The following is a 21,594-nucleotide window of genomic DNA, read 5'->3' as shown; positions in this document are numbered from 1 at the left end:
TGTGCAGGCACCTGGCAGGAGGGAGGTAACCAGCACTGCAGGCGAGAGCCAGGCTGCTGCCCTGCCGGCGACACTGTGCAGTCATAGTGGAAAACTGGGAACTCTTCTTAAGAGAAAACCCCAGTGTAATCAGAATGTAATGTTCACAAAGTGCTTACTTTCATCTTGACAAATCGCATAGTTAAGCCAGGGAGTCGTTTGGGTTGGGAAGAACCTCTAAGATCATCCACTCCAACCTTTAACCTAGTACTGACTAGTCCACCGCTAAACCACGTTACTAAGTTCTATGTCTACACGTTTCTTGAAGACCTCCAGGGATGGTGACTCAGCCACTTCCCTGGGCAGCCTGTACCAGTGCCACGCAACCTTTTCAGTAAAGAAATATCTTCTAATATTCAACCTAAACCTCCCCTGGCACAACTGGAGACCATTTTCTCTTGTCTTATCACTTGGGAGAACAGCCCCATTCCCACCTTGCTACAACCTCCCTTAAGGTAATTGTAAAGTACAATTAGGTCTACCCTGAACCTTCTTTTCTCCAAGCTAAGCAATCCCATCTGCCTCAGCTGCTTTTCTTCCTTTATTACTGTTTTCATAAATGTTTTCCCCTTCTCCGCTTAAGAGTAGTTGTTGAAAGCTGTTTCACTTCAACTCAACTTACAAAAGAATCAGGTTCTGCCTTGCATGGTCTACCTGAATTACTCTCACTTGCACAGTGCTGGAGATTAGTTATAAAAAACAAAGTAGGTCTCCATACCTGTCACTCTGGCCAGGCAAGAAAGTACTATTTAAGGGAGTTACAAAAATTTGGATTCCAAAGAAATACAAGTAAATGATGCGACCCAAAATGAAAGTTCATGGAAACAATGATGCTTTAGTGGCTATTTAGGAGAGAAGAAAGATGGATCAAAAAATGGAAGGCAGAAGGTAGCAGCAAAGAAGCATCAGACAGATGCAATTTACCATCAGTGAACTGCTGTTCAGTGCTCATGTAAGCAATTCAATCCATTCACGATAAATTGTCTTCACATTACAAACACAACGCAAGAACAACCATACTGTGGCAGCCCAAAGGCACATTTGATCCAATAACCTGTCTCTGACATTGTACATGTATAGTACCCACGCCTACAAAGGAGTACAAGAACAGAAAAAGCATGCGGAGGCATTTCCCTGACATGCTCTCGTAGCCTCAGGGAGTTTGTGCCACAGCAATTTCCTGAAGGATGGATTCTGCAGGCTTAACAGAAGTGCATGGATTTTTATCCTACTGATTTATCTAACTGTTATTTGAATCCATGTACATTTTGGCGTCTACAAGATCTTGTTAACAGGTTCCACAATTCAGCTCTTTTTTTGTTTGTTTGTTTTGTTTGTTTGTTTGTTTTTGTTTTTGTGGAAAAAATACCCCATTTTGTTTTGTTTTCAACTAGACACTTGAAAATTTCACATGATCCTCCCTTCTTCTGATATTGTGAGAAATACTGTAAACAGAAGTGAAGATGAAAATATTCATCTCCTTTATGTCATTTGTGATTTTATAGGCTACTCTTGAATCCAATGTCAGCCATGGCCTTTTCCAGATAAATTGTCCCAATCTTTTTAGTCTTAATACAAGAGCAGTTACATACCTTTGATCACTCTTAAGATGGGCACATGAACTACAGAAAACACTCAAAATGCAGATAAACAGGTTTACTTCTCATTTTCTCTTTTTCCTCTGTTTCTTGTCATTATAATCCTGATGTTCTGTCTCCTGAAAGATATTGGGTCATTCACAACTCACCAATATTTCCTTTTTTTTTTTTTTTTTCCACTTGCATCCTTTTATACTTACCAACATTATTCTATGTCATTTTGACAACTCAGTTTCATAGCCCTTCTGCAACTCTTTGCAGATAGTTCTAGTTTTGTTGAATTATTTAACGCCATACCCTGAAGGATTTAGTCTCATCAGCAAACCTTGTCCCTCTTCTATTTGCCTCCTTTTCCATATCATTTTCTCAGTTGCAGACTCTGTTTTGGTGGAGGAGGAGAGACTCCTGAAGGAGGAGGAGAAGTGGGCCTGTGTGAACATCATGAGGTTCAACAAGGCCAAGTGCAAGGTCCTGCATCTGGGCCGGGGCAATCCTAAGCACAAATACATGCTGGGTGGAGAATGGATGGAGAACAGCTCTGAGGAGAAGGACCTGAGAGTGTTGGCTGATGAGAAGCTCAGTGTGAGCTGGTAATGTGCGCTTGCAAACCAGAAAGTCAACTGTATCCTGGGTTGCATCAAAGCAGGGCACAACAATCCCAAGAGTCTCAACAACCCCAAGCAGAGCTACAGGCTGGGAGATGAGTGGTTGGAAAGCTGCCTGGCAGAGAAGGACCTGGGAGTATTGGTTGACAGTCGGCTGAATATGAGCCAGCAATGTGCTCAGGTGGCCAAGAAGGCCAACAGCATTCTGGCTTGTGTAAAAAGCAGTGTGGCCAGCAGGTCTAGGGAAGTGATTGTCCCCCTATACTCGGCTCTGGTGAGGCCGCACCTCAAGTACTGTGTTCAGTTTTGGGCCCCTCACTACAAGAAGGACATGGAGGTGCTCGAGAATGTCCAGAGAAGGGCAACAAAGCCGATGAGGGGTCTGGAGAACAAGTCTTATGAGGAGCGGCTGAGGGAGCTGGGGTTGTTCAATCTGGAGGAGGCTTAGGGGCGACCTTATCGCTCTCTACAAGTGCCTTAAAGGAGGCTGTAGCAAGGTGGGCATGTGCCTGGTGATAGGACAAGGGGGAATGGGCTAAAGTTGCACCAGGGGAGGTTTAGGTTGGATATTAGAAAAAACTTCTTTACTGAAAGGGTTGTTAGGCATTGGAATGGGCTGCCCAGGGAAGCGGTTGAGTCACCATCCCTGGAGGTCTTTAAAAGAAGTTTAGATGTAGAGCTTAGGGATATGTCTTAGTGGAGGACTTGCTAGTGTTAGGTCAGAGGTTGGACTACTTGATCTTGGAGGTCTCTTCCAACCTAGGTGATTCTGTGATTCTGTGAAAGGCAGCATGGCCAGCAGGAAAAGGGAGGTGTCCCTGCCCATGGCAGGGGGATTGGAACTAGATGATCCTTAAGGGTCCCTTCCAACCCAAACCATTTTGTGATTCTATGATACAGACCTATTTTTGCAGTATTGTCATGTATTACCTCAATCTAATTACAGTTCCTTATGTAACACTCCAGAAGTTATAATGCAATGGATGCTCACAGCTTTTATCTTTCTTTACCTGTACATATTTAATTAACTGTATTGATCCATCAATAAGAACATAATTTTTCTACTTTCTCAATATTTTATTTTCATAAAAGAGGACATTATTCATTTCTGTGATAGATTTTTCCTTAATACAAAGCATTCTGTGAACACATGACAGCACATGTCAACTTCTAAAGTTCTAATGAGTATGTTTTTAACAGCTATGAGAGAATTTGGTAATTTAAACTCTTTGACTCCAAAGAGTTCTAGAGATCCACAAGGCAAATATGGGCTGCAACACCTGGAGCCCTAGGGGCAGATTAGGTTTGTAGAACAGCCACAAATCTCTGCAATTAAGCATGTTCCATTCATTTTGTTGGTGTGCAGATGAACGCAGCATTTGTTCTCTTTGCTGCGGGCTCATGAGTAGAATTTTTGCAGATGACTGAAGGGGTTTCGCTCATGCAGAGTATTCAAGCCAGAACTGAATAAACTCTCATTTAAGCCACAGAAATATGAGGAACTAATGTCCAGAAAAAAAAAAAAAAAAAAAAAAAAAGGCTCTATAAAACCAAATGGTGAATTTTGAAAGAGGTACCTTGTATAATTGCATAATTCTATGAAGAATGAAGGGAAGAAAACCATAGTTTGACACACTCTCAAACTATGTAACACTGGTCTGCATAAAAAGGATAGGGTGAAGGTAGGTAGAAACTGGGTTTTCTATTTAACAGAAAACTGTGATCCTGAGAATTTTTTTTCTTCCGAACTGGAATGAGAACAAAAGACTTGAAAACTTTCTGTGGTAAAGCATATGGAAAGCAATCCTTATCCAATAAAAAGGTATAATTTTGACAAATCAGTGTTTCAATTTGATTTTGATCTTCTATGGTTTTTAATTTTTTTTTTTTTTTTTTTTTTTTTTTTTTTTTTTGGGAGGGGACAGGATGTAATATAAGAACTTCTAAAATATTTGTCAGGAAAATTATCTGTGACTGGTTTCAGTCACAAAAACAAATCTGCTCAAAAGTAAGAATGTAACTATAGGAAAATATTTCAGTAAAGCTGCTTTGCAGGACTGGAAATACAGTTCTGGAAAGCTATCCAAATTCTGATGTAAGTGAAGGAGAAACCTCTGGACGAGAATAAGGTCAGTGTTGTAGAAGTTTCCTAATAGAAAACAACTGTCTATTACACAGATTTTGTGTGTGCACACACATGTAACATGTGTGTTTATACACTCAAAATATTAGGGTAAGAATTTGTCATTTGTTAAAGTATTTCAGAGAAGGACAGATTGTTTAGGGCTTCATTATTTGGGACAACTACAAATTAATGGGAGAAGCCAAAATAATAAACCTTACACATAGAAACTCATGGCTGCAATGACTTGTATCCATTTTGTAAAAGGGGAAAAAACTGTTAGGATTATTTATTTATTTATTTGTAGAAATGGAAAGATGAAGGCACAGGAGGCTCTCTCAGTCATAAACTCATCTCACCTGCCAGAAGAGAGGCTTGACTTAGTTGTCAGGTCTCAGTAGATATAATGTTCAGAGAACTAAGATCTTTCTGTAGTAGCACCTTTCCCTGCTGCTCATTTCCTCGCATCTATCCCTGTGCCATTTTGCCACCTCCTCAGATGCACCAACTTAACTGTGTGTGGGCTGTGCTGTAAAGCCGACTGCTGGAATGAGGAGGGTTTAAAAATGCCCCCCCCCCCCCAAAAGCATGAGAGTAGGAAGTAATTGTTGTACACGCTAAGGGGTGGAAAGTGTTTAAACTGGCATCACCATAGAGGAGTACAGATCACATAATTACACTCTGAGAAAGAAACATTAAGGAAGTCGTGAAAGAAGACAAAGGGAAACACAGCAACAGAACACCCGACAAGCACAAAAACACTTAGAAAAAGGCTGAAGGGGAAATGTTCATATGTGCAAAGGTAATTGGAACTGGGAATGAACACATCTCCTGCTCTTTCATTTCCACCCATTCAGTGAAACTTTTACACTTTGTTTTTTTGCACAATAAGCACTTTGTGAACGTGTCATTTGTTTCTGTCCAAAGAGGCAAGAAAAACATTACAGCCTAGGAATTATTCAAGAACAGTTTGTTTCCAAAGTTTCTTCCAGCTAGTTCCCTAGCAGTTCACCCCTCGCCTCCTCACAGCCCCCTCAGCAGCAGCCATGGTGGCAGCACAGGGCCCCTCTCTGTAAGCTGCTTCCAGAAGCTTCTGGAAGCTTCCAGCAGCCTGCCACACAGCACTGCTGACTAGGGCCAGCACCCTCCCTGCATCAGAAAACATCCACACAACTGCTGAACCAAAGACTCCAAGGGACTTTTTAATTGAGGTTAGTTGCTACTGGAGGCAGCAGCTGTGGGTCATGCAGGTGATCAGAGCCCACCTCAGGTGACTCCACCTAGTGCTTCATCACCTGGGCCATGTGAATCCTAAGTTTCCATCAAAAGCAACCCACTCTTTGACCTTTTTAGGGAAGTGTTTTTGATTGACTAGTGAAAAGGAGACAGTGAGGCAACTACATTGTTGCAGGTGGAAAGGTGCCAATCTCCAAATTCCAACTTGACTACTTCAAGTACTGCCAGCTCAAATCATTTCAGAGCCAGCGGCTCTCTGCAAAAAGTTCAACACTCATTTGACAGTATAAAACCCCAACGCAGCTCCCCAGTCTAAATTTAGAATTTAAGATGATTCCACACAAGTGCGCAGCAAAGCAACTGAAAATTTTCAACACGTGGCTCCCCGGCTGTTCTCTTCCTCGTAGCACCCCCTGGTGGCCCCGCTACCTGCTGGCAGGTACACGGCCTTCAGTCAACAAACCTCCAGGCATGCGGGTAAATCACACGCTAAATGATCAGTGTAAACACACAAAGGGATTTTGGGGATATTTCTCAAGATCTTTTAACAAATAAAAGATCGTGAATTGCACACCAAATTACTCCACATCAAGTCCTGTATTTTTTTTTTGCAAATTATCACATAGTTGAAGAGGATGCTTAAACATATAAAAATATGCTGAAATTGGCTTGGAGGAGGGATTACAGCAGCTGCAGAATCTCTTTGCTGGACTAAGCAAGTCTTCTAAAAGATGCTTTAATATACCAAGACCAATACTACAGGTGTAAAACTGAGAACAAATAGGGAAGACAAAAGCCAAATTCTGATGGATTAGTCTTGAAAGGGCATGCTAGTGCTGTCAAGAGCTGGTAAGAGCAACCTGAACTGTAGAAGTTAACAGCCAAAGGAAGCCAGGACACAGCAGCCCAAGAGATGGAGACAAAGGTTTGGTGACGTTATCCAAGGAAGATGGCAGGGGGACATACAGGATAGAGTCAGTTTAGGGAAGTAGACTTTACTTTCCAGCTTTGTAATCAAGCAAACCAGAGGGGCAGCAGCTAGAAGTATGTACATTGAAACCTGGCAAGGAAACAGCAATTCAATAAAGCCTTGCCTGTAATGCCTACTGCAGAGGAGATGCTTTTTAAAATAACTTTTGTGACGCTGGCTCTGAAAATAGTGGTACCATATTGTGAGCAATAAGAATGGCAAAGTATTCTTGGTTAATAAATGGCAACTGTTCCCTGAAAGTAACTAGCCATGAACTATACACAGATTAACATTATGTCTCTCACAGTTTAACAAATATAACTAGGCGTAGCTGTGATTTTTTTTTTTCCTCCTTTTAAATCAGAAGACATTAACTCTTTGGAATTCTTAGGACAGAAACAACTCTGGTAAAATTGGGAGGCTGGAACTTCAGTCAAAGTAAGTTTTTAAGCATGAACTAGCACACAGAACCAATGTAACACCTCAACAAATTAAAATGCCTGCTTTGGTGTTTTCCTACTCTCTCTGAAAATAAACAACAGCCCGCTGTAAGCTTGCACTTTACCACAGAAGAGTGAGCCTCCTTATCAGGTCACTCTCTAGGATATAGAGAAGTAATGCTCATATCCATGACAAACTGAAAGCACAAGAACCAGGACCTGTGCCTTTCTTCCTCCGAAACTATTTCTTCTCTTCCTATGTGAGGAGGGTAGGGTAGTTTAACAAATACAGCATTTCTCACCTAATTGTGATTTCCCTTTTGTTGTGATGTTTGAAAACAGAATGTCAACAACCAGCTGAGAACATGCCTCCAGTTGTTGCTCCTGCCTGAATAAACAGATTCTAACTGCAGTACTGAAATTTAACGAGAAACAAAGCAGAAGAAAGGCTTTTGTGGGTAATACTGCAGTTGAGAACATCCTATTTGTCAGGCATTTACATGTGGATTACCCCTTGATTTAAAAACAAGTAATATCTTATGTATAGGAAGATGCCTAAAGAAGAAAGAGGGGGATGCTTATGTAAAAGAAAATTTATTTTAAGAGGCAACCTTTCTATTTAAGATTAATCAGACTATTTACTATGCAAGTAACATCAGTGTAAGACAGCAAGGCAGTAACAAAGCATACTCATTAACCTTTGGAAAGGAAGAACTTGTCAAAACGCATAAAATTTGCATGTAAGGAGACACAAAGACATTATAGAAAAAGGTACCCATTTATTCAAGGTATGACAAGTATATTTACAATATTCATTTGCTCAGAATAAGATCCATCCTTATGATTTTTGAAGCAGCAGTTATAAATTACATTTAAAAGGGGAAAAGTTCTAAACATGTTTCTGTTAGAGATTTTTTACAATGACAGAAACATTTAAGGCTAAGTAGTTTTGACTGTTGCTGCCACTCACATTTATCTTGACAAAACCATCTGAAAGACAACGTTACCTTGAGGGAAAGACAACGCTAAATTCAACATACAATTTTGTTCCCTCAGATGCATCTCACAGCAATTCACATCTGACAAAAACTGACTTTTTAAAAATAAATAATAAATTAAATAGAGGCAAGATGAGCTGCCTATGTATCAGTTTCAGAGGGCTAAAAGATCACACACAGCAGTGCCTTCATCACCTCTGAAAGATATGAGATTTCTTGGTGGTGAGCGTACTTCAGCTTACCAAGTGATTTGCTTTCAGTCAGAATTCGAGTCATGTGGTACAATCCACCTCTCCCATTAGATTATTTCTCAAAAGACAGGAAGAAAAATCTTCAGGTAGCTGACTTCTAACATAAATACTGCTTTAAACAGTACTTGATTCCCACAGTAAGGACCACTGCTCTACCAAAGCAGATACGATGAGTTCGCCGAACAGTTGTAGTATTATTTCTAGTCATTTAGCACTCAACAGATCTGCAGGAGCAGTTAAAATTGGTTCATCTCTGAGGTAGGAGCCACAAGTCATATTTACTCCTGTCTGTAAACTGTAACAGACAAATGCTATCAGGCAAGTATAGCTAACTTTTAATATAAACATTCATAAAAACACATTTTTTTCAGATGTTCTTCATTATAAATGTCATAGCATTTTTTTCCCACTGAATTATTTTGTGCCTGTTTGAGAAGAAAGCAAATTAAGTATGGAAGCTAGAAACAGTAGGCTGCAGGCATTAATGCAGTTGTAGTGAAAAAAACTTATGCCTTATACAAATAAACTTTGTAGCAACTTCCAGAATGGTTAGTATGTAAGGATTCTTCTTACCAGTTGTTTTGAAAAAAATACCAATTTTAACTGCATAATGAAAAAAATGTCATTAGACCTTTAAGACTACATAGCTACTTGAAACACTACACCATTGCATTTGATTAAGTTTGTGGGATTACACTTAAAGAAAAAAAAGTGAAAAACAACAGAAAACCACAGGACCTTCACAAATACAACTTTAAATTATTATTATTTCTTTTTAGGTGAGGACGCTATGAAACTAAATCTATTGGAAGTGCACAATGTTTAGCATTCCAGCAGAAGCAAAAGTTTGACCTTCGCATTATTAGGGGACATTTATTCCAGGTTAGATAAGAATCTCTAACAGCTAAATTGTTGTTATAATTGAGAGAAGTTTTAAATTATTTGAAGATAACCCAAGTAACAATTTACGAAACATACTGAGATTGGCACTTGATCTTTAGTTGGCCTGTTAGCTCAGTTTACTCCCAATGGACTCACATACACAGAATTTTAAGTTTTCCTTTTATTACTGTAAAAAATAAAAGTCAATTTGTAGTTCCAGAATAAACAAAGAAACCTTAGCTTCAAACCATTTAAAAACAAATGTTCATATTTTGATAAGATACATTTCACAAAGTTCATGTCAGCACCTTAACCAAATGCATGTTTTGTGAACCAAACATATTTCAAAGTTTTCATGTTAGTGAGAAGGGGCTACATTCTCACCCAGATGCAGACATCATATGAGGAGAACAAACTGGAAGGAGTGTAAGTCAGTTTCCAGAGTTCCCTGTTGAACTCTACACATTCAGAACCAACATTTAAGACTGAAGTTATTAAAGATTGACCTTTTGCATATTCCAAAAAGGAAGGCAAATACAATCAACTTACATTTGGCTTTGAAACATTAAGATAACAATGTTTTATTTCAGCCACATATTTACAAAAATGTTTACAACAGAACTGTGTAGGGTTTCCTTTTTTGTCACAATACACTTAAAGATGAATAGTCATCTTAACTTTCATGCAGAAGACGCATCTCTTGTTACACAAGAAGTTGTGTTGTGGTTTTGGTGGGTTTTTTTGTTTGTTTTTTTTTTTTTTTTGCACACTCTGAGGGTAGCAAGCAGAGGGTTGGGTAAGTTGGGATCACCCTTAAAAATGGAGGCCTGTTTGCTCTACTGCACCTTGACAATAAGGAGGTAAAGTACAGGCACCTTTAAATCCAAAAGGGTTCATTGCCTCTAGCATGTTTTCCAAAATCAACAAAAATAGTCTTGAACAGTTGTAACATGTTATTCCATGACTTTCACCTCTTCAGTTTACTTCCTGAACTCTGGAGTTACTTTTCCTAGAAGCATACTTGCTGAGCTTCTTTTCTAATGTATATTGTTGACTATACATTTTAAATTAAACTGTTACATAAAGAATGTTACAAGCTTTTCCTTTGTACACAACTTACTCTTTGTGCTGAGTATTCTTCAAAAGGATTTTATAAATAATACAGTAAGTTTAGAATCAGTCTTCTGCTGCCTTGTCATTATACCATGTTGTTGCTTTCTCCAACTTTATCTACAAGCTGCGGAAAAGGAGAAAAGTAGAAAAAAGTTTTAGGCTGCATTACATTTATGTACAGTGTAATTACTCTCAAATATAACTCGCTACTTGCACAGTTAATATGCAACTGAAAATGAGAGTCAAGTAGTACTCACCAAGATCTCATGATTTAAGTTTGTGAAAATTAAAAGTCTTACATTGCAACCGTGTTTCTGCATGACATGTTTTCTCATATAGACATTAACAGTGCAACATGAAGATGCAACAGAATGAAAAAGGAAATATAAGAATGCAGATACCACTGCTAGCTTAATGATTAAAACAAAACAATACAGTATCAGCCACACATGCATTAGTAGACCAAGTAAGATATTTCAACTGACCATTACTGTGGATTCTCTTCTGAGCCTACGTAGGCTTTGAATAAAACATTAACAATTATCTTTTTATAACAAGATTTAACCCCATTATGATCAAATTAAATGAGTAGACAAGATCAATTGACAAGTGAAGCATTCAATTGATCACAAATGAGCCAGAACTTGGCCTCAACTGCAGGATTGGAACAGATGATCTTAAACACTAATTTTTATAAAACAGACTATATACATCTGAGTTATATCCCCTATTATTTTTTAAGTAGTAGCTATTAAAACTGTAGCTTTGAAAACCAGGGTTAAAAACATTTATGGCAAAATACATACAGAAATTAGCACAGTAAAAGTAGTTGACCAAAACACCCTACCTAGGTTATCATCTTTCTAGCACCTGTTAATTGTCTTCAAGCCATAACTACTTAAATCAAGAAAATGGAAAACTGCATGTGATTTGAAGAAGTACAAAGTTACTAAATAGCAAGAATTAATCTGGTACAAGGGACCTGAATAAATATTGTACTTGATGAACAAGTATGGATCATAAGAGTTTCTGGATTCACCATATAAGGTGCATGTTAACAGTAAACAATCCTCTTTGCTTTCACAGATCACTTTTCATAGATATATCAAAATACTACACAAAGGGGTACAGTGCCCTTCTCACTTGACAGACAGGAGATCATGCACAGAATTGTTGGCCTGAGGTGACCACCTCTTTGTGGTCACCTCAAGCCAACAATGAGGCAGGAATCAGAGCCCTGGCATTCTGAGTCACAATTCAGTGCTCTTTCTACTTCACAATGCTTAAGCGGGGGCAACTTCCACAAAGATGTCTTTTTGTTCCTTTTACATTTAAAAACCTCTCACTGGGAATGAAGTTCATCTGTATGGTACAAGACCTATACAGGAATACAACTTCAGAGCAGTGAATTTGAGTGTATCTGCTTTAATTCCAATGCATTTCTACTATTGCAATAACAGTAATTACAAAAAACAGTAAAAGCCTCAAATTTTACATTGAGTACCTAACACTTACCGAGCTTATACCAGGTAAATTCAAGAGGGAACCAAGGACTGGAACTCTTCTAATAAAGCCAACCACCACAGGAAAGAACCCCCTTTGGGTAAAATATCAGAAGATTTTTATTAGTTTTTATAATTAAACTGTTCCAACGTTGTTGTGAAATGAAGAAATAGAGTTGACTCTAAAACCAAGACTGAAGTCCTGTAGCTTCTTCACTGAAAGTTATTTAACCAAATAAATGAACACATTCAGAAGAGAAAACACACAAAAAGCTTTTTTAAATGGATAAACATTTTCTTCAGAACTCTGAGTCAGCTCTTCAAAAAAAGTAACTAAGAAGTGAATATCCAACTTAATCAACAGAACTGATGCTCCCAACTAATAACACATTCTTACAATACCTAATGTAAAACACACTTCAAGTTAATTCCAAGTAATTCCCTTTGAAACTACATATAACAATCTTCATATTAACTGAAGAAAATTAAGCATGACACAGTTGAACATTCACTTCTTTGACAAGTTTACGTAAAATCAGAAATTTGAATAATGAGCCAGGGGTTGCTGCCTAAGATAGCTGCTATGGTCTAACGTCCCCTTTGTATCTGTAACAGTAAAACAAATTTCTATGGCAGTATCTCAGCTGTTTGCAGTCAACTGTTGCAATTCAGCTGCTGCTGACTTTCTGAGTTGAGCTATACACTCCCTGCATAGAATAAGGATTAACACGTAATGAAACCTCAGTCACATCAGAACAGCAAGATTCCACTATTCACCATCCTCTTACTGGTAGGAACTTTTTGCTGTGCATATCTTAAATACCAGCAACACATCTGTATGATTTTCTTACTTAAAAAAATAGATCATTTCACTGATCCAGTAAATCATGATATGCAGGGCACACAAACCACTTGTAAGACACTAAAAGAGTTGGTATAGCCAAGAATAAGAAAAAGTCATTATGGGTAGGATGGTATTTTTAGCCATAACTTTGAATGTGTGTAATCTGAACAAGGGTCCAAAAGCAGTTTAGAGTATAACAAGAAACTGTACTGTAATAGCCTTCTCCAGTGAATGAAATTTAAGTGCATGAAGGTATAGCAAAGGACTAAACCTCTGATAGGAAACTTGTGGCAGTATCTTAAATAGAAAAGGGAAAGACATTCCAGATTTAAATCTGAGTAAAAGAGCAGTCATGGCTTTCTCACTTCAGTGAGATGATGCATGCTAAATAAATGAAATCACTGCAATCATGTCATCTCTTTCGTATTTTTGGTCACCAGTACCTAACCTTTGTTTTGTGCACAACAGGGGCTCTGCTATTACTTCTGCAGGGTATGTGAAAGATGATTGTGTAAAAGTAGTCCAGCTACACAAGATGACAACCCACATGCAAAAATTCTTCAGCCACCAGAACACCTAGTGGAACTGTTTTTAAGAGGTCTACAAATCACAAGACTGAATGAAGGATAATACAGTACCACCCTAGCTGAATATAGTATCCTATAAATCACCCTAGTGATATAGTATCACCTTAGCTGAAGTAGTCAGTAGAACAGCTAAATTGCTCCTAATAAAGTCTTTTCATATAAAAATCCTGGCAAGCCACGTAACTGAAGTCATTAGGACATGCAGAAATTCCCACCCTCACAACAGGCTGATCTAACAAATCCAAAACTGCATATGCTGATCTTGTATTCCTTGAGCCTAAGGGGATCATGTACTTCAGAGACCAGTGATAACCATGAAGATTTCCTGGTATGCAAACAAGCTGGGTGGTCCTGAGGAATTGTATGAAGTTGTGCATGAGGAAAGGAAACATTTTTTTCCTTCTTCAGAAAGGAAAAAGTTGCCAGAAAGGTGATTGTGGTTGAAATTAATGAGTCAAGCAAAACAAACACCTTTGAAGTAGTAGCTAGCTACCACTGTAGCAAGAGATTAAGATTCTGACAACTATTAAGCACTAGAAAAGACTGTCTAGATACATTTTAAGTTAAAACAGGTGAGCAGCATTCACTTGGAATTATTTATCCATTGTTGATACTATTCTGGGTAAGAGATAGTCCTACTGACTTTCTTTAATCCTTTCAACGTTATTTTATCCCGATAGCCCCTAGCTAGCACAAACGGATAATCCATGAATAATTATATTTGCTTAGACATAGCAATTTATAATTCTGTTTGGAAAGATACTCTACTCCATTTGGTACTGGCTGATTAAACCCAAGTGACATGTGCAATAAGTGACAATGTATCCAGTGAACTAGTGATTTTGAAAACATTTGCAGTGATGTTGAGTTCAGAATACCACAGTGTAAAACAATAAGAAGCATGTGTTAAAACTGCAAGAAGAGTTTTCAGAAATCTGTATGTTCAACAGGAAACAAGGTAAATACTCTTGAGATATCCTACCTAAAGAGCTCAAATGTCAGATTAACATACCATTTTAGTAAGTGGAAGAAAAGAGTAGCATGAAAGCAATGTTTTGATTCCAGGTATGAGAGACTGTATTATTTAGCCAGCAGCTGAACACTTTGAAAAAAATTTCAGACGACCTTGTATTAGATTAATAAGTATTAACGGAACAGTCTTCTGAATGGAAGTCCAAGAACCAATAAAAGCCTCCCTTCTTACTTATTAGCACACTTTCTGCTTTGTTTTCCAGAGTATGGAGCTTCAACCATGGAAATATAAATAAAAATACATATACATTGTAAGGGATACATTGTAAGGGATTCACCCTTACAATTACATTTATAAGAAGTGCAATGACATGTTGTGCCAGATGCACCATATTTCTTATAACATGTATGAAGATGTAACATGGATAAAGATTGCTGTTCAAGAACAAGAACATTCATAAGTACTTAACGCATTTTGGACAACAGTAACCAAAACCAGCACATCATATATTCTAACTATCCTAGGGCACAAGTGTGATGAAACATTACAGATGCCATCTTTCCATTCTTTCCATGGGGCTACCACAGTAATTAAATAGTAAGGTTACAAAAACAGGACATCTGTAACTAAGTATTTTTCCTGAAAGAAAAGAGCAAACTCTCCACCAAAAAAAAAAAAAAAAAAAAAAAGGAAGACCCTAGGTATTTAAGTTGCCTATTAGAAGAAAATACTTAAACTTAGGACTGCTAACAATTTGGGCTCCCAAATAGTTTGAAGCTGTGCAATTATTTGATTAGACATAAGCAACATTATCAAAGTCATTTTGGTATCTGCCTCAAACATTAACAGATTTGAGTCCTGAATAACACCAGCTTTTCATCTCTTGCAAATGTAAACCAACAACTTCATGAAAATCCTTCAAAAGTTAACATTCAAATAATGTTATTTTGCCAGTTGCAATACAGCACCACTAAACAAGTACTTTTTTTTTTTCCCCCCATGAATACCAATACAGAAAGCAATTCGGAAAGAAGTCTTACCTGAATAATAGGAAGAAACCATAAATTTCAAGGATCATTCCTATCAAAGGCCAACCAATGAGAACTATGAGCACACCACCCAGGAAAAAGCCCGTCGCTTTCATTTTGTGTTTTTGGAAGAAGAATCTAAATGTTCTTTCTAAACCGATAACAAAAGCCAAGCCAGCCACAAATAAAACCTAAAAGAGAGAAAAAAATAAAGAAAACAGCTAATTAAATTCCTAAGTTTAGAATGCATATATGTTCTAAAACATGAGATAGCTTTTTTGTACAACTTACTTTAATACCAAGACTGATCACGAGGGAGAATTGGGCAGTGTTTTCTTTTGTAAACTCCACCTTAAAGTGCTATACCTGGCATTCTAAATTTTTTTTAAGCAGATAGGTGAAAAATATTAGGAAGTGTACTGTTGTGATTTCTAACAAACAGTCATGTCAGAAGACCTGGCTACAAAAATTGTCTTTCCTGTAATGTAAGTACCCTTGTTATCCACAATTGGTGCTGAAGCTTAGTTGGAGGAACCTTAGCTGTCAACAGTAGTGGGAACAGACATGCCGCAAAATCACCTCTGTTCTGCAGCATGGCCATCTTCAAAAGCTCATGCTGCAGAAAGTCAAAAACAGGAAAAAAACAAACAAACAGGAAAGTCAAAACAGGAAAAAAAACGCAGGGCATTACCAATTACCTTCTTTAGCTTTAACGGTGTAACTATTTACTAGATCCAATAGAGGCTGAACACTATCATGCTAGTGCAGACTATTTAAAGCCACTGTGAGCGTCTTTCAGCAACAGGGAAGTTACTTCATCCTGTAAGCATACACCTGGCCAACATTTTTTGCTGAAAAGGGACAGTATCTCAGATTTTACTCAAGATTAACATAAACCTGAACTTCATCCATTAGTGTTATTTAATAAACTTTAACAAAAAAAAAAAAAACACCTCTCTAAGGATACAGTACCTTTTCCTGCATTATCTTTGCCTGCCACAGAGCCTTTCATGCCTTTCATTGTCTCTTCCTCCCTATTCATCACTTTCCCTAAACTGGATCTCTATTTCCACCTTCCATTAAGAAAAAAATATGCGTTATTTTATTTCTTACTCTTTTGCCATGCACCCTAATTCAAATGCATACTTTTGAATTTTCCTTTAGGAAATCTGAGTGTTTGATGCTGCTGCCACAGAAAGAAACTGATCAGTTTGGAGCACAGACTTTTAGGTATCACCAAAAGAGGATGCAAGTCTCTTTCAGGTTTTATGCTTTGACTGGCTGGCAAAGCTAGGAACAGCAGAGGCACAGCGATATCTGATTTAAGGGAACACCACGTTATTTTTCATTTGTTTTGCATTGGGAATTTTATGCATCAGCACTAGGATTTTTTTTTAATCCTGCTTAAGCAGAAACTTCAATTTGGTAAAGACTGACGATATTACAGCTCACTACTATGAAAGACAATTGGCTCTTCTAAGCCCAGATCAAGAATTCATGCTTCTCTCTTCCCTGATAAAGCACAGCAAAACAGAGTTTAACAGAACACACAGAACATGTTAGTATTGTTATCCAAATAGATACTTAGCTTTGACAGTTATAAGATCACAAAAAAGAAATGTGTTGGTAATAACAGCCAACCTAAAAATCTTATTTGCATCAGCATAACTACTGTAAAACAAGTTGCTGCTTGTCTGAACAACATACCAAAGGCCTGACCTGGAGGTATGATGTTTAGATTGATAAGAGCTGCTGTAACTTTAATCAGGAAAAATGCTTCACTCAAATCATGAGCATAACTCCTTCTTTACACCAAGTTACCACAGTATTTTTGTGTCCCAGTTTCAATGTGATTAATATATTAAACTAAAAAGAGAACAATATATCATATACTTAATTCTGAGCAGTGCAGAATCTAAGACTGAAGAGTACAAACTTACATTTCCAATAGCCAGAAGGGCTTTGTCAAAGAAGAGAATCATTCCAAAGAAAAGGAAAAACACTCCAAAGCCTGTTAAACCCATTCCAATCTCTGCAAAAAGAAACAAAAAAATCAAGTATGTAACAAAACATGGCACCAGAAGAACTCATGCATAAAAATTGTGAGAAACCTGCAACATTTAATAAAGACATTTTAAATTCACAGACAAGCTCCCAGTCTATTTCATGACTACTTAAAAAACTTTCCTGAGCATACAAAGTCTTGTAGATACATTATTTCAATACCAGCTAGAGAAAGACTAACTGGTGGAAGCTGCTTATCATAAAAAGGATATATTTGAAACTATATACTGAAACCGAGTGCAACAAAAGCATGTATGCATATACGCATATGGCAAAGATCCCTTTTGATATACTGCTAGCATGGAGAAAAGGATTTTGTGAACAAATGAAACCTTGTTTTCCATTTTCAACTCTTATCCCATTTTGTTTGTTGCAGTAACACAAGTAACCCATCCTTCCCATCCTCCTGAGGCCTCACATCCCACCTCACATGGCACTACCACCCAACTTCTGGATTAAACACCATTCCAGACAAATGCTGTAGGCTCCTTCCAAATTACATGTGCTGACTGCTGTTGAATATTAGCTTGGGTTCCCTGCCAGCTGTCACAGAACTTGCAAATACTCTGAGTTCTGCCTGTCTGAAAAGGTTGGACAAGAAACACTGGGTAGGCAAGAGTAGGACAGAAACTTTGCTTCTCTGGGAAACCAGGCTAGAAGTGTCAAGCTATGATTAAAAGATACCATTTGGCAATAGCCTCCAATGCATTTTGAAGAAAATACATACAAATACATCCTACTATTAAAATTAAACTTGTAAGGCCTTCCTCTGACTCTCTCACAGACTGAATGAAGAGGAACAGCAGCAACCTGGCTGCAAAAGCCTTTGCAGTTATCCATGCACTCACCATTATATTACCACTGTCCTTATGACTAGAGAAATTAGAAACCCACAGGATACATAAACATAGCTTAGCAAGAACAGCATTATTATAGATAGGCCGGCAATCCAGCATATATTGGGGACCCCAGTACTTTTGTATGGTCTAGCCTGAAAAACAAACAACCCCAAACCTTCACCACTACCATTAGCCAAATTAAAGCCAGAACAGTTATCTGTAGGTATTTTCTTTGCCCATTTTGACTGCAATGTTGAGTTACTTGATTATTTATTGTTGCTTGAAGGGCTTAGCAGAAAAGTAGTATCATAGTGCCTATTTCAGACTTGTATATAACAAAAAAAAACTTTATTTGTAGCAAATGAATTCAGAACAGCTCAGAGTAAAGAAACATTCAAATTCCTCAACTTCCTTAAGGGCTTCTCTTTCAGCAAGGCTGAAGACCACACAGTGTTAAATCTGTAATTGTACAATACTGTCCACCACACTAAACCTATGCTATGAACATTTTAACCACTAAGGATTAAAACTACTACATGAGCAGACACTTACAATATTTATGATGAAACAGACAAATTGCAAGTTGTATTTTCAATGAAACTGCTGACTGAAACTAATACAACAATCGCAGCCTGCCCTTTTCTCTAGTGCTCTTTACTTTAGAAGCAGCAGAAACAATCTGGGAGGAAAATAGTTGGAGGCAGTGCTCCAAAAGAGTTACCAGCTGCCAGTAAGACAGAGTTGCAGCCATTGGAAGTGAGTATTCATTCCTCCTTCAGAAACAACACAAAGTAGGGATCTAACAAGAAGCAGAGGCTGACTCCCAACAGCTGCTGCACTTACTACTCTACACATTCCTGTATTCACCTGAAACACATTTGTAATCACTGCTATGACAAATTCAGATTCTCTTTAGAAGCCAACCATGTTCTCTGGTTAGCAGAGGGGGAAAAAAAAAAAAAAAAAAAAGGAAAGGAAAAGAGCCCACCATTATCACATCAAAGATTCCTGCTGAAAGCTGATGAGATATTGGCAGAGGGAAGTGGGAAGTACTTCTAGACTCATCTCAAATAGATGTTACTGATCAGATTCATATTAGAACTCAGATCCCCTCCCCCTCCCCCCAAGAATATCAAGTTCAGTGTAACTAGCATTGCCATTGTGTACATCATCTTTGCAAACAATAAAGAAGGAAGTTTTATAGAGGGTGTGAGCTGGTTTTGAATGCCTTCTCCCTCCCACACCAGAATTATTACTATATTGCTCAAATACAACCTCAGTGTCTAGAATGCAGAAACACACACTAACCACATGATGTTCTGATTTTTATTTTTTTAAACAACTGCTTTCCCGAGAGGTGGGAGCAATGCTTTCTCAATGTTTCTGTGAAAATCCCATGAGCTGTGAGAGAGTATTGCAGCACTACATCAAAATCACTTCGCAAATACTAAAACTTAAGATACACTGGTTGTGAAAGTTCAGGGAAGACAACAGCATGTCCTCTATCTTTGGTATGAAAACAAGAATGGAATCATGCATTATAGTCCTTCAGAAGCTTTAGAGTTGGGTTTTCAAATGTCAACTAATGCAGTGCCCCTCTCCAGGTACTTATCACACTACTCCACTAATGACTCTACAGCTAACTATACTTTTTCCAAGCAGGAGTGAGTTTCAAAATATCTGAAGATATCTCCAGAATTTCAGAGAAATAATTAAATTTAAAACCCCCAAACTATACAGTATTTTACCTACTACTCTTGGATCTGAAAGTTAAAGGCAATAGAGTCAGCACAAGGAGTTAGGGTGAAGGCCCCAAACAAGAAGCTAAGAAAAGTAAAACCAGAGAATAGATTTCTTCGTCCTGAAGAGATATTTTGTTTCCTCTAATGAACAGTCTGGACATGATGATAGGTGAATACACAAAAGCAAAGCCTGCAATGATTTAATGGGTCATAAAACTGAAATTAACACTAAAAAGCTACTACCTACTCAGTAACAAACCACAAAATCACACTGAAATCATCTCGAGAAATCCCTCACCTGGAATCTTGCTAGCCTGCTTTGCTGCCTGCCTTCATCCTTTGCCTTAGCTGGCTTTCCAGTACCCAGCTATCAAGATAAGTTTATATCTGAGTTTTTTTTTTTTTTTTTTTTTTTACAGCTTTTACACACCCTCCTTCAAGTAGCACTACAGTGGTTAGTGCACAGCCTTATTTCCTTTCACAGCAGCCACGCTAATAAAGGACCATGTGTGTGACATTAGCATAAATCAGAGGCCTACCATTCTGCCTTACCTGGCAGTTTATGTGCCTGTGGACCCTCTCTGTGTTTTTGCTTTCTGCATCTCTATCCCCCAGTGATGACAAGACCACGCTCCCATACAAGTTTTCCTTTATTGACTTTAGATTACGTGGCTGGCCCTCTCCTTACAACCCCTCCAAGACCACCTGAGAACTTCTACATCAGCAGGACCAAGCTGCAAGTGGCACCGTGCAGCCACCGAGGGGGACCCGCAGATCACCTCTGCCACCCACACAACGGGGGCACGAGAAGGGGGGCGCCCTGCCAGCTGCTGCTCGCTCACCACCCAGCTCCCATTCATTCAGCTCTATCCCACCCGCCCCCAGAGCCCCACACCGGGAAGCTCCCGGAGCCCAGCCCAGCCCCACAAGGCGGGGGGCACCAGGCGGGGGGCACCAGCCCCGGGCCAGCAGCCCCGCTCCCCCTGCCCGGCCCGCCCAGCCCCGGCTGCGGGCCCCCCTCAGCGCGTCCCGGGCTGGGCGCGGCGCTCACTCTGCGTGTCCGACAGCGAGATCATGGCGGCGGCGGCGGGAGCAGGAGCAAGAAGCAAACGGGAGCGGAGCGGAGCGGCGGCAGCGGCCACGTCCTCCGGAAACACGCAGCCCCTGCGCCTCGCCGCCGGCTGGAAGGAGACCGGCAGCGGAAGAGGCGGAGCCCGGCAGCCGTCGGGGCCGTTTTGGGGCCGTTTCGGGCTGTTTTGGGGCCGCGGCTGTAAGCGCCGAGGTGGCTCCAGCGGGGGCGGCTGGAGGTGCGGGTGGGCCTGGGAACGGCCGGGCTGAGTGCTGGTCTGCGACGTGAGTTCGGCTTTAAGAAGAAATAAATTTGGTTCTTCAGTCGGGGGCTTATGGGGTGCTCGCCGGGGTGTGGGGGCTGCCCGCAGGTTGTGCCCTGCTGCTGCGTCGCGTGAGCGGCGCTTCCTCGGCTGTGAAGGCGATGGAGTACGTGGAATGGCCTCAGGCTGCGCCAGGGGAGGTTCAGGTTGGCAATGAGGAGACACTTCTGCTCATAAAGAACAGTCAGGCACTGGGACGGGTTGCCCGGGGAGGTGGTGGAGTCACCGTGTGCAAGGAGAGGCTGGACGTGGTGCTGTGGGACATGGTTTACTGGGTGACACTGGGTGATGGTTGGAGCAGATGATCTTGGAGGGCTTTCCCATCCTGAATGGTTCCGTGATGGGCTGGGCTCCGTGTGCACCGTGCCCC

At 39.5% G+C, this 21,594-nt stretch overlaps 2 protein-coding genes across 8 annotated transcripts in view; one reads left to right on the top strand and one right to left on the bottom strand.

Annotated features, from left to right (window-relative positions):
- Nucleotides 1-7,769: 7,769 nt before the first annotated feature.
- GOLT1B (golgi transport 1B) lies at nt 7,770-21,035 on the bottom strand. 3 transcript variants are annotated; one of them, XR_014689527.1, is made up of 6 exons: nt 20,885-21,027; nt 17,129-17,220; nt 15,201-15,379; nt 11,770-11,851; nt 10,262-10,378; nt 7,770-8,570 (listed from the first exon to the last, which is right to left on the bottom strand). XR_014689527.1 is itself a non-coding variant. In XM_084509142.1 (5 exons), exons 1-5 carry the CDS (start codon nt 20,907-20,909, stop codon nt 10,340-10,342), a joined length of 417 nt encoding a protein of 138 aa, XP_084365268.1. In that variant the 5' UTR covers nt 20,910-21,035; the 3' UTR covers nt 7,770-10,339. The 3 variants fall into 3 exon arrangements, 1 of the variants encoding a protein (XP_084365268.1); XR_014689528.1 differs by having other exon boundaries at nt 7,770-8,554; XM_084509142.1 differs by having other exon boundaries at nt 7,770-10,378; nt 20,885-21,035.
- Nucleotides 21,036-21,594, top strand: part of RECQL (RecQ like helicase) — a 21,308-nt gene continuing 20,749 nt past the window's right edge. For 4 of the 5 annotated variants that reach the window (XR_014689509.1, XR_014689510.1, XM_084509066.1 and 1 more), the window contains exon 1: nt 21,036-21,186. The gene's annotated coding sequence lies outside the window, so the exon portion shown is untranslated. Of the gene's footprint in view, nt 21,187-21,216; nt 21,371-21,594 lie in introns of those variants that run through there. The other variant, XM_084509065.1, reaches the window with a different exon arrangement.

The sequence above is a fragment of the Aythya ferina genome (genome assembly GCF_964211825.1).
Source record: "Aythya ferina genome assembly, chromosome: 1".
In the NCBI taxonomy this organism is placed as follows: Eukaryota; Metazoa; Chordata; class Aves; order Anseriformes; family Anatidae; genus Aythya; species Aythya ferina.
The sequence above is the reverse complement of the archived record's forward strand: the minus strand, read 5'-3'. Positions and strand labels throughout refer to the sequence as shown.

Excerpts from the sequence above, each read along its gene's own strand:
- GOLT1B (XM_084509142.1), bottom strand. The coding sequence starts at position 20,909 with ATGATCTCGCTGTCGGACACGCAGA. Across the intron at positions 11,852-15,200 it reads GGTTTCTTCCTATTATTCAG|GGGGTTCTTTCCTGTGGTGG; the intron begins GTAAGACTTCTT and ends TTTTACCCAAAG. Across the intron at positions 10,379-11,769 it reads ATTTACCTGGTATAAGCTCG|CTTGTAGATAAAGTTGGAGA; the intron begins GTAAGTGTTAGG and ends CCTTTTCCGCAG.